At 42.7% G+C, this 13,188-nt stretch overlaps 1 protein-coding gene across 1 annotated transcript in view; it reads left to right on the top strand.

Annotated features, from left to right (window-relative positions):
• Positions 1-13,188, top strand: part of TMEM132B (transmembrane protein 132B) — a 548,756-nt gene that overhangs the window by 237,479 nt on the left and 298,089 nt on the right. The window contains exon 3 of the mRNA XM_075898470.1: positions 11,225-11,371. Within this exon, the coding sequence (XP_075754585.1) occupies positions 11,225-11,371 (147 nt within the window). The remainder of the gene's footprint in view (positions 1-11,224; positions 11,372-13,188) is intronic.

Genomic DNA, 13,188 nt, shown 5'->3' with positions numbered 1-13,188 from the left:
TGGACATGTAATAAGCAAACATTGTTTCTTAAGGGCAAGAAAATTTAAAGAAAAATTTGTGAACTATTCTGAGCTCCAACAAACAAACAAACAAAAATTTGAGTGAGGAAAACTCTAGTACAAAGGGTAATCAATGTACAAAAATCCATAGTTTCTAATTTTTCTTAAATTCTGTGATCTTTTTACTATCAGAAGCAGGGCTAATCAACTTTGGAAGCTCCAGGAGCCACAATGATACTCACAGCACATGCCGAGGGCTGCAACTTAAATGTGGTTGCATATACCTCCAAATATACATGCAAATAGCATTAAAGCAAGACTACACAACACACAGGCCCCATTTAAGATAGTTCTGATGATATTAATAAAATCCAGTATTTACCCAATTTCCACCCATCTGACAGCACTTTTAATGAGCAATGACAGTCCAGGAATTTTACTACTAAAACACATATCGACAGAAGACCATTATATTGACTACTTTTTTGTTTTAGCTCCCACCTGCAGGCTGCATGTTGAGCCCCGTGTAAATCCAAACTACACCACAGGCTGCAAACAAATGGGCCATGGGCCACATGCGACCCATGGGCCACATGTTGAGTAGCTCTGATGGAAAGTTTGACAGAGAAAGATGAACAATTTTGCTTTTTTAAAAAGAAATACCTAAGCAACAATGACCTTCACAGTTTTTTTATTTATAAAATTGGAAAGATAACACCTTTAATAAGACTCTTTTGGTCTCCTACTAGGCCTGACATGTATTCAGGCTGCAAAAATCTTTTCAAGGTTGATTTCTGAAGGGAACACCTTCAGTAGAAAAGGAACCAGAAGGCATCTTTGTCTTTGCACAAGGAAACCTATGACTTTCTTTGATGTATGGCTTTCATAGATGTTTCTACCTGATAACAGGAACCTAAGGTTCAAATACTTTAGACACCTCCAGACTTGATAATGCATTCTGCTATTACACTTCAGCACTTTAAGGAACAGTTTCATCTACTGCAGCATAACAATGGTTTCAAGGCGAAGGACATAGATTATTTCTGAGAAAGGTTGGAGAAACTGCAGGCTTTGATTTTTGTGGGTCTACAAACAGTTTTGTTAGTTCTTTAGTAGGCTGTGCCCCCTGCTCACTACACTCACTAACCCCCTTCTTGCTAGCCACTTTCATGGCAGAGAGCCTGTTAGTCTTGCACTGAGCCCAACTGCACTCTCCATGGCCCCAAGTCACTTGCACCCTTCCCCACTCCCGTCCCACCACACCACAGGATGGGCCCCTCTATCTGAATCTTCTTGGCACATCCTTCCTACTTTCAGTTGCCAGCCAGTGCCCTCACCCACAACCTTCTCCACTCCCACTCCACCACACCTCTGGATGGGCTCCTCTATCCAAACCCTCTTGATCCATCCTGACCAATCATTCCCTTCAATTACCAGCCCCTCCCCGCACCTTTCCTGCTCCACCTGCCAATAAAGTAGTACATTCACATGCAGAGTTTGGAGCCTGTGGGCTTGTGGCCCTCACATGTAAGTAAAAACCAAACACAATCAGTGAAATGGAACTCAACTCCAAATGAACCCCTCCATTCTGGGTACTCCTGGGCATCTAGCTAACTAGCGAGGGACAGGAGCTGAGTTACATGCAAGTGGCAAAGTAGGGAGAGAATTCCCCGCTCTCCACACCTGGTTACTGCCCATTTTTGTAGAGTGGCAGTGCTCCAGATGTGCCCTTCCAGCTGGAACACAAGCTCCTGCCATGGGGCTGGGACATGCTCTGTGTGGACAAGATGCAATGGAGAGACAGGGAATCATGGGATAGCCCCCACCTTTATGCACCCGCCTTAGAACCAGATTTGGGATACACAGGAAGAGAGCCTGGTGGGGTAATCTGGGCCTCTCGTCCTTATCCTGCAGATCCGTGTTCCACAGCCCACCCCCTCTCCTTCCATCCGTACTCCCACCTCCATCCTCCATTCCTCAAGATCCTCCCTTTGCCTCCTCCCAACACTGCCCATCCCCCTTCTTCCATCCCTATCCCCGCCTCCATTCCTGCATGCCCATCCCCCTGCCTCCATTCCTACCCCCACCATTCCCCCAAATCTGCCACCCTCTCTGCCTATACACCTCCTTCCATCCCTACCCCATCTCCATTCCTACACCCACCCTTAAACCTTAAATCCTTAAACCCTTCCTCTCCCCACTTCCTATCCCTACCCCCCAACTCCTTCCTCCATTCCTACACTCCCATCCTTCCCTAACCCCTCCTCCTCTGCATCCCCACACTGACCATTGCCTTGCCTCCATTCCTATAACCCCTGTAGCCAGACAGGAACCTTCTTTGTAACATCCATTTTTGCTTGCCTGGAGCATGCAGTGCACACAGAGCAGAAGGCCCAGGCTGTGTGACCGTGAATGGCTGTAAACATAGATATGCCAATTGCTGACCAAGAGGCTGCCAAGGAGTGCCCTTGACTTAACCCATAATGATACGAACACACAGCCGTCCACTGGGGGAGAAAAAAATGTCTAGTACTCACAATTTAGTTATCTCTCTTGCAAGTGTAAATTAATTTGAAACTTGCTTGTAAGAACTGGCGCCACAAAACAGACCAGTACAATTTAGCATCTTAGATAAGAAAGAGGATACGGGCCCCCAGGGGTATAAAGATAGGTCCAGCAGCACATTTACTCTGAGTGTCAATCTACCATCTATCTGCTGGTCGGGTTTGGTGTTTGATCTCCCGAGGTTCCAGAGGGGACGCCCACCTCGTATTTGTCTTTCCTAGGAATTGACAGACCGGCCCTGGCCTGACACGCTGGAGTCGAGAGGCACAGAAAGGGGTAAAAATTGTACCTGGATGTGGTCCTTTGTCTTAAGTGTACACATAGACTTAGAGCTCTTTAAAGATTAAGCTGTCACTTGGTACCATTATTTCTATTTTCTATCTTTATTTTCTTTGTAACCATTTTTAAAATCTGTATTTGCTAACAGTTAAGAAGGAGAGCAATAGCCATTGTAACCATATGCTTTTATAAGTCTTTTAATAAACCTGTAACTGTTTAAGTTTTAACCTGACTCCTTCAGTTGCTGTAACAGAACCAAGCACAATTTAAAAGAACTTCAGCCAGTCAAAAGGGACAGGCATAGGAAGAGCTTGGGCATTTGGATCTGTGTCACTCCCAGGTGACAGGTCCGTTGGGGCACCTTTCAGCCTTTCCTAGGCTGCCCGCTGCGAAGGAACCCTGTGTTCTAGCAGCTAAAATCTAAGGTGTAATAAGCTCTTCCTATAAACAGGGGCGTCTGTTGGCCTGCTGGCCACCCTCTGCGATGGGACCCCAGTCCTAGCAGTAAAGACACGGACGTTAAACCTTTTCTCGGAAACACACACACACACACTGCCCTGACCATCAGCTGACAACCCCTCACCTCCGTGATGCCCAAATATACCCTATCCCCCTTCCTTCCTGCCTACACACACCCTTCCTCCTTCCACGAATTCATCAAGCTGTGTGCTCATGCTCAGCCCAGCCTTTCCTATTGGGCCTGTTGGGGTTTCTGTAATGCCTTGTGAATGGCCATTGGGGCAGCTTTGCTCTGTGGCAAATTCAGGGAGCCCAGAGCAGCCACTCTGGAGAGCTGGGAAAGTGGCCAGGGTGCAGCGTAACCTTGCTGTCCCCATAGGGCCAGGTGTGCGGTGTGGCCAAGACCTGCCCAGCTTGTGGTGGGCCTGGGAGAGCCTGCCTGAGCCAGGGGTGTGCCCCTTCCCTGCAAGGCTCGGGTGCAGCGCCGCGAGCAGGGCCCCACTGGGAGCCGGAGAGGAGTAGCGGGGAGCAGGGACCTGAGCAGGAAGGGGGCAGTGCTTTGGGTACAGAGGGATGGACAAAGTGCCCCCAGTGGGCAAGGCCTTCCTGAGGGGGCCAACCCCCAAGGGGCAGGGTCTCCACAGAATTCGCTGGAGCTGGATGTCTTGGGGAGGAGCTGTCAGTGCAGGGGACCTGCCTAGGCCCTGGGTGTTGCAGGCAGGAGGCCTTGTTCTGTCTGCAGACCCCAAGCCCTCACTGTAGGATCTGCTCATGCTCAGGGAGGCTCTCTGCCATCTTGTGTGAAGAGAACCAGGCAGTGGTGCTGTTGCGGGACGTACTGGAGAGGCAGTGCTGCAGCTGCTGCCAGGGTCCGGTCCCCATGCTCCTTGCTCCCACCCACCCCGAAAGTAGCAGCACAGCAGCTAGAAGATGCCACTAGCACCAAGCCCACCTGCTCTGCAGTGGGCAGCTGGGAGAAGTGCACACTCTGAGCAGAAAGGATACGGGGCTGTTGAGAAGGCAGGAACTGGAGGGAAGAGCAGGGATTCCGGGGGAATGAACTGGGGCTGCAGGAGCACTGGGAAAGAAAAGAGGGGACCAAGAAAGGAGCAGGGATGAAGAGGAAGGTCGCATGGCTGAGGGCAGAGGTGGGCAGCAGGATGCAGAGTGATGTCGTCATCACTCTGTCGTCCTGCAGGAAATTTATATATATATATATACAAAGAGAGAGAGAGAGATGATTCATTGACCTCTTTTCATCTATTAGCCATGATGTTTACTGCGCAATTTTGTTTCTGTCCTGTATTGTACTGTTTGCTGTACCTCTCTTGTCTTTCCTTTCCTACACAAAGCTCTGACATTAGCTATTTATTTATGCAGCTTATGTTCTTTGTGTAGTGCGGTGTCTTTCAACCAGGCCTACATAAATCCCTCGAGCATGCAGAGGTCTCCCAGGGGATAGGTCAGTTCATCTAGCTATTCGCCTAGTTTTACAATGGGTTACATAAAAAGCACTAGTGAAGTCAGTACAAACTTCATACAATGACTTGTTTGTAAAGCTCTGTATACTCTACACTGAAATATAAGTAAAATGTTTATATTCCAATAATTGTTTATAATGATATGGTAAATATGAGTAAGTAAGCAATTTTTCAGTAATAGTGTGGTGTGACACTTTTATATTTTTTATATCTAATTTTATAAGCAAGTGTTTTTTAAGTGAAACTTGTGAGTACACAAGACATTTCAGACTACTGAATGGAGTGCAGTGGTCTGGAAAGGTTGGGACCCACAGATATAGAGATATCACCCAAGAATAGCTGCCTTCATACTACCTATATCCCCTAATGCTTGTCAGGACTGCTACAAAAGATGACATAAACATGGCAGATGCAGAGAGACATTAAGAACTATACAACAGGGAGGAAAGATCTTTCTGATGCAGTTTGAAAGATGATAGAGAGATGAGATGAAATACAGGTCTATGAGTCAGGAGTTCCAATGAGAATGCATTTGCGTCAGCACGGATGAGAATACTTGGCCAGGGACAGGGTCAGAAGAGTGCAGAGAGATACAAAACAGGCCTGAAATGAATGGGAAGTTAGTGGAATTGTTTCTAGTGTGGTTGGGACTTGATGGCAGAACTTTATGGAAAACTCCTGTTTACAACACAAGCGGCGAGGAGTCCTGTGGCACCTTATAGACTAACTGAAATGTTGGAGCATAAGCTTTCGTGGGCAAAGACCCACTTCTATAGACCCACAGTCTATAAGGTGCCACAGGATTCCTTGCCGCTTTTGCAGATTCAGACTAACATGGCTACCCCTCTAATACTGTTTACAACATACTGTCTCTGTCTATACTTGCTGATCTCCCCTTCATTATTCCTAAGGGCAAATCTGCTTTGGTCCCTTTGTCTGTTGTCAGTTACTTTGCTTATAACGTCTGTTTCTACAGAGGATATCTCAAGATCATGTTGGGGGTTTCTTCCGGTTGTCCTTGCTCAGATCCTGTTACTTGGGATTTTGTTCAATGTATTGGAATAACCTCCTGTTCCCATTGCCATCTGCTTACATCTATCTTTATCTTTTCATGTGGCTTTGTGGGCTGGTTGTTCTACTTACATGATTTAAAAAAAAAAAACACTATTTGTGCTTTGGCCATTATATTCTTTCTTTGGGCAGGACTCAAGTGAGCCCAAAGGCTTTATATAATTTTTTACATGTATTTCAAATGATGTTAACTTTAATGTTTTAAAGCTTCAGAAGGATAGCCAAGTTAGTCTTTAACAGGAAAAACTTAAAAAACAACACATAGACTAGTAGCTCTTTAAAGACTAACAAAACATGTAGATGGTATCATGAGTTTTCGTGGGCAAAACCCACTAGTATTTTTTTAAAGGTTTTAACAATTCAATATTAATTTCAACAGACACATATATAGCTTCTATTGTATTGATATTTTTAGGAGGATTTGGTAGAGAACCAATTTCAGTGAAAGTCTGTGACAAGCACATTACAATGTAAACATGAAATAATCACTAAAATGATGAGAAATTAGGGCCTGATCCTAAGATTTGCTGAGCATCCCATGGGTTGAATTCATGCAGTACCTTGCAGAAAGGGGCTCAGCAGTTTATAGGCTTGCATCCTTAATTTTTTTACACAGCTGAGTAATATCATCATCTCCTTTTTGCAATGCCACAGTTAGGAAGGGCTGATTTATTTTGGTTTCTTGGCATAGGTAAATATCTGGACTACTAGCCACTGCAAGTGTAACCCCATTTTGTAAACTTTTTTTTGCTCCCACAGTGGAACATTCTCTGGGAGCTTATTATGATAGCTGTTATTATTATGTAAGAGAGGATGAATTCAATTCAGACCGTGTTGTACTTTTCCATAATAGCAGGGGGAAAATAAATTACCGTTTCAGAGCTATTTTAGAAATCTTCCTTTCTAATCAGTTTAAGTGAGTTCCATCTGCTCTAAGCATATTCTTGGTATAGCTTTCTAAATATCTTTTCATTCTGTTTCTATTTTAAATTTCTTTTTGCTGAAGTTGTACATCACAATTATAGCTGCTTGAAAGCCACTGCCTGCATATAGCAAGCAGACATTTCCCTTTCACATTTTCCAATGAAGTGTATGGGAAGCAGCAGAAGTCACTAAAACACTTCCTTTCAGTGGTCAGCAGTTCAATTCCTTATGTTCTTTCCCCCAACACCAGTGATTCCTTGCTGTTTCTCTCCTTTTGGTCTCATAATAGCTAAGAGAAAAAGTTTCCAGGCATTGAATTTACAATGCCAGGTGCTTTTAGGATGTGATTGCATTTTAAAGTGGTGTCTTATCGCTATGAGCTGAGGGACTGTGGAATACTTCTGCCTTACCATTCCCTTTAGTAGGTAGTATCCACAGCTTTACCTCATGGTAAGCACTAAGGGTATGTCTACACTACCCTGCTAGTTTGAACTAGCGGGGGTAATGTAGTCATCCGCAGTTGCAAATGAAGCCCGGGATTTGAATTTCCCGGGCTTCATTTGCATGAAGCCGGCCAGCGCCATTTTTAAATGCCGGCTAGTTCGGACCCCGTGCCACGGGGCTACACGCGGCACAGACTAGCTAGTTCCGATTAGGCCTCGTGGAATTTTCTGTCCACAGTACATTTCAAGAAATTTGCCTTCTGTCCTAATTTGAGATGAAAGGAAATTTCAAAAAGCCCAGAATTTCCTCTAGGACAGAAATTCTATTTTCTGACCACCTCTGGCATTCATCCTCACAACACTCCTGTGGTGTAGGCAGCAGGCACTATTTATCTCTGTTTTACACATAGGAAACCGAGGCCCAGGGAGACTAAGTCACTTGACCAAGGTCACACAGACATCTCTACTATAGCTAGGAATTGAGCCTAAGGTCTCCTGAGTCCACTGTTAGAAGTTTAACCACTGACCTGTTGTTTAAGGCAGTAGTGTCAGCTCTGGAAGGAATTGCCCATTCTTTTTCATATTCACTCTCCCAATTTTCACAATGGGTTTTCCCATGGAGCTATGAGGGATGAGAGGATCAAAACATCCATCTGCAGGTTTGTTTACTCTGAACATCTTGCTTTTCCAAATGAGAAGCTGAATTTTGCTTCCTTCCTGTCCCATCCTTCTTGGCTCTCATGACTTCCAAAAAGGCCAAGCAACATCTTGCAGGATTTTGAAATGTTTTGGAAAGAGTCAGAGGGAGAAAGAAAGTATGAGATGTTCCCCGATGCTAACCCAATGAGACAGCGGAAACACAGCAAATGAAATCTTTAGGCACAGTCAACAAGGCAGCCCTGCCAAAAACCAGAAGGCCTCCTGTTAAGGGACAGTACCCAAAGGGAGAGAAGCAAATGGTGAGCCAACAGGACAGAATCATCCGGGAGTCTCATCTGCCATCCAGATGGTCAAAAATAGCTCAGAGCTGTACTCAGACACAAGAGAAGTAAAAGGCAATGCCTCCTGACTGAAAGGACCCTGTGTACCCATAGTTGGTTCAGGTGGAAGAAATTGTCAGTGTTCTTCGGTGTGCACTAGAGTTAGAAAAGAAAGAACAGGATGTGGGGTAACACTATTTGCCAGCAGTATTTATAGAAAATGAATCTAAACTCTATCCACCCAGACTTTGGTTAAGTTTGGAGTTGGATACTCAGAGGCTATGTCTATACTGTAGGCTTCTTGTGAAAGAAGCTTTTTGCGGAAGAGATCTTCCGCAAAAACTTCTTGCGCAAGAGCGTGTCCACACTGCAAAAACACATTGAAAAAGCGATGCTCTTTTGCACAAGAGAGCGTCCAGACTGCATGGACGCTCTCTTGAAAGGATACTCTGATTGCCATTTACAGAATAGCCACCAGGGCACCTGTGCTTTTTTTGATTGCCCCTTTTTGTGCAAAACACCCCTGTTCCAAGTCCACAAACACCTTTTTGTGCAAGAGCTCTTGCACAAAAAGGAGTTATTCCTTGTAGGAGGAATAGTTACACCAGAAAAAACCCTCAGTTTTTTCATTTTACTTGCATAAAAATGCGCATTAGTTGTGGACGCTCCACGAGTTTGTGCGGAAAAACAGCTGGTTTTGTGCAAAAACTCTGTAGTGTAGACCTAGCCTTATTGTGTAGTTTTCTCTTTCCCCATCAAAAAATCTGCTCCCCCTTTAGGAGATTCTTCCCTTTCCCTCTTATTCCTCTATAGAATCATCTCCTCCCTCATCTTACAGAATCTGTCCCTTTCTGTCTTGATTCCTTCTGGCATCTTACTTCCCTTGCTCCTGCACATCTTTCCCCCTCAGCATTCTCCCTCTAGGTCTCTGACCCACATGACTAACCTTGTTATTCCAAGGTTCTGCCTGCCTCCATGACTCCCTGCTTCCACGACTCTCTTTCTTCTGCTTCCGAGCATCTTTTGCTCCCTTTCCTTACAGGGCAACTCTTGGCATCTTGGCCCCATTCCCCTCTTGGGCCTGTCTGCCTTCTTAGCCGTCAAAGAGTTGCCCACATTGATGACTACTCCTTCAACAGAGGATTGTCTTGAGGCTGATGGAGAGGTGGAGGGGCATTTGAGGCTGCTGCATACATACCAGTGTCCTTAGATCTCCTCAGCATGGAGCAGTGGGATATCTAGTGTGGGAGATGCAGAGAAGTGGGCATTACAAGGTGTATGAGGAGGGGGCAGCTGCAACATGGACAAAAGCTAACGCCCCACCCAACATTCCTGGGAAGCAGTGATGACTCATGTGGAGATGCCATCTCCTGCATCACTGGGGTATAGGATACATTGATCAAAATAGGTTCAGCTTTTAGTGCAAGAAAGTGAACATTTAGGAGTTAAGAAATCTAGGGAAATGGTTATATAGGAGAAAGCATTAAAATCAGACACGTGGAGGAAGTCTGGTGAGTCCAATAAAGATACAGGCCCAAATCCTGCTTTCCTCCTTTTTGCATCTTTGTCCTCCCCAGTAATCAGACAAGGATCTGATTCTTTTCTAGTTTCTACTGGTGCAAGTCAGGAGGTCAATGGAGTCATGATGCTAACAGTGAGAGGAGGATTTTGCTCAGTATAATGCATGCCTAGTAAATTCTGAAAAAGGGGTAGAAGAAAATGCCATTTTGGCACTGTGAGAGACTGCTCAGAGATCTGACTACAAGTGGAGAAGCACAAGGGAAGCACATCTGGTCGAATGAGTCCCCTGTTGGAATTCTTTTACCTTTAGAGGTGGTGTGCTAGGCATGAATTTGGCCTGCCTTGTTTTTTAAGGCTTGTAAGGGAAAAGAGAATGTGTATCATAAAAGCAGAATGAATTAAAACAATCTAAATGGAAGCTCCCTCCACTGGATCTTGAAGATTCTTTGATCCAAAATCACAAACTCTGCTAGTGCTTATTTGTAAATAGCTTTCAGTGTAGTGCTAGTACTGATAGGCCACTTGGCATTGCAGAGGGACACAATTCACAGTTAAGTAACATTTCAAGCCTCAGCAGTGCTGTTTCATCCCACTATAAAACTTACAGGTCCCTTTTGGCATTACTTATAATTCATTAAGTCCCAGTTGCGGTGATGCAGCATGGTTGTAGTGCTTTCAGCTGAAGTGTAGTCTGAGCATATTTTCAGTGCTCCCATGGAAATCCCAGAATTGTTTTACAGAACTTGAACAGTACAAACAAAATCCCTGCTGCTACAATCAAGTTTATTTTCCATTTTTTTTAAATCTCTTTATAGAATGGAACTGCAGAACAAATTCTTTATTTTTTTTTTGGAAGTTGTGCAAAAAGAAAAAAAAAAGCTGTGTCAACCCTTGGAGTGTGTGTGAGAAAAACAAAGTTTAGTCAGGTTTGCTAATTTCGGTAGCAAACAGAACGTGACAAATTTTTTTGTAACCATTTAATCCATGCTCGATCCAAATGCAATTCTGTAATTCTTTTCATTTTATAATCCACTCTGTGTGACAAGGCAATAAAAGATGTGTCTCTGCCTCTCCCCTTTGTTGTGCTCTTTCACTTGAGCATGTTCCTTACTCCAACAGCTTGATAAACATGAGGATCTAGGTATTCCACACTGCTATGGTTCTCATGGTTAAATTAAAGGACAAATACAACAAATTAAATCAACGTATGCTTAGTCACATCTGTTTCATTTATGTCAAACTGGTGCCACTGAAGCAGAAAGTGCTTTTATTCTTGTTATATTGGAAACTAACTGGCTTTGCACATAATGAAACACATACTTAATCGTGTGTAAAATAAATGGATCACTTCTATTTTTAAGACAGAGTGACTGACAGCTCCATGACTCAGTTTACTAGGGATGCAAGGAGGAACATTTCCTATTATGTTTTTCCTGTTTATCTCACTGGGTTTATTTTCATGGTGTTTATATCTAAAACCATCTCTGTTGCTCCCCAACAGAATTAAAGCAGCACCAGGTGTGAAGATAATGGCCATCAGAGTCAGTGATGCAGACCAATGGGGAATTCAACAAGAAATAGACAACGAAAGGGAACAGACCACTGCCTCTGTTGTTTGTGTGCGTAATGATCCAAACATAGAAAGCAGGTAAGCTATTTGATGTGCCACCGTAGATGTGATGTCTAGTAAGAAAAATAATAGTCCCTTTTATAAATGATGCTGCTTTTGAAAGTACTTCTGTCCTTTCACTACTCTCCTCAGTTCTAAAGCCTCATGAAAGCTCTAACATGATTCTATGTTATCTTACAAGACCTTTAGTTTTTTTCAGTGCTTCATAAGTGAATAACCTAATTTTACTTGATGCTGCAGAAATTACCTCTCTTGTATTACCTATTGGGGGATGGTGGGAATAAGTGCCTCCGGCAAAAGAGCCAACAGCAATAAGTGGATTAAAATGGGAGAAATACTAAGAATAACTTAATGGCATGTAGGACAGTGCTCTCACTTTTCTCTGAAAAGCTATAAAAGTAATAGCTATCAAGTATCATTCATTACCACCACAGAATATCTGTGGATGTCTCAGATTTCTCGTGAATTCCATATATATTTATGATGATGATGTTCTAAGAAACTATACCCAAAGATATCAAAAGTAATGAGAATTTAAATTGTTAGTCAAAAGTATGCATTTTATAATACAATCAATTACTCTTGCTGCTACACTATATTTAGAATACACAAAGCATATGTAACCTAAAACTGTATTATATGTAGTTAGTCACAAAACGGTGTCAGACTTTCAATTTGAGAATCTTCCTTCTGCATCTGTCCTTCTCTGAAGATCCTTTTAAGGAAGAAAAGCTGGTGATAGTGTCTGTTCAAACTCAGGGAAATTATTATTGAATGTTTGGATTTCAGATTCAATTTCTTGCAAGTTTCACATTCTATTTCTCGTGCTGTATTTGAGGAACAAACACTGCAGATAGATATTTAAATAAAAAGTTGTCAATGAGTTTTCTCTTGCAAAATTTCAATTACAATTTTCTATCCGTACCTGGTTCCTTGAACTTCCTCTCCCTTACCTTCTCAATTCATCCTTTCCCTCCAACCCCCCAAAAGTGGTAAACTCAAATTTTAGGACCTGATTAATCTAGTTCTCCCTTTGGAGGCCAAAGGAAAATTCTAGCTTTTTTTTCAATTTGCTGTTGTTCATTTTTCATCGTAACAATTATCATTGCCATTCTTATACTTCACCTATTTCTAACGCATGGGCTGGATGCTGTATAATTAGTTTTTGATTCAGTTCTTTTTCAGTAAGTCTCCCTGTGACTTCTGTGCTAAAGCTACACATTGGCCTTTTTTAAGAAGGCTGTCTGACAGTGCAAGGTATTTGACTGGGATAAGAACCACTACTGTTACACTGGAATTACAATTGCCATATGGAGATTTGATCTATGAAAACTTCAATGATTAAATTCAATCAAGGTTTCTCTGAATGAACTCTGATTACCAATCAAGAGGGTTGTTCAATATTGACCTCAAATAAATATTAGTTGAGACTTTCTAGTACAGTAGCTGTGGCCTAAGTTCCATTTAGAGCAATACTCACCCCACATATTAGAGAAAATGTTGAGGTTAAAGAAAAAACTTAATATAATTCTCTACTGCAAAGAATCTGTTTAAAAGGAACTGAACTGAAATTATTAATTTTTGTTTTAGTAAAGCAAAAACTGAGAACACTGAAAATTTTTATGTTATACATTTCACTAATCCATGAAATTATACCTGTCACAGTAACTTAGTTTTTATTAACACTGTTTTTTGCTTTGTGTTGAACTGTTACATTATACAAAAGCAACAAATCTCAAGTTAATTAATACTTTGACCCTTTCCTTTGTGAGATTAGTTTTAATATTTTTGGATTAATTAAAGTATGCAAATAGAAACTGCTAAAAGATTGGTTC

This window comes from Pelodiscus sinensis, chromosome 15 (genome assembly GCF_049634645.1).
Source record: "Pelodiscus sinensis isolate JC-2024 chromosome 15, ASM4963464v1, whole genome shotgun sequence".
Classification (NCBI taxonomy): domain Eukaryota; kingdom Metazoa; phylum Chordata; order Testudines; family Trionychidae; genus Pelodiscus; species Pelodiscus sinensis.
Note: the sequence above shows the minus strand (reverse complement) of the source record. Positions and strands in the feature narration are given on the sequence as shown.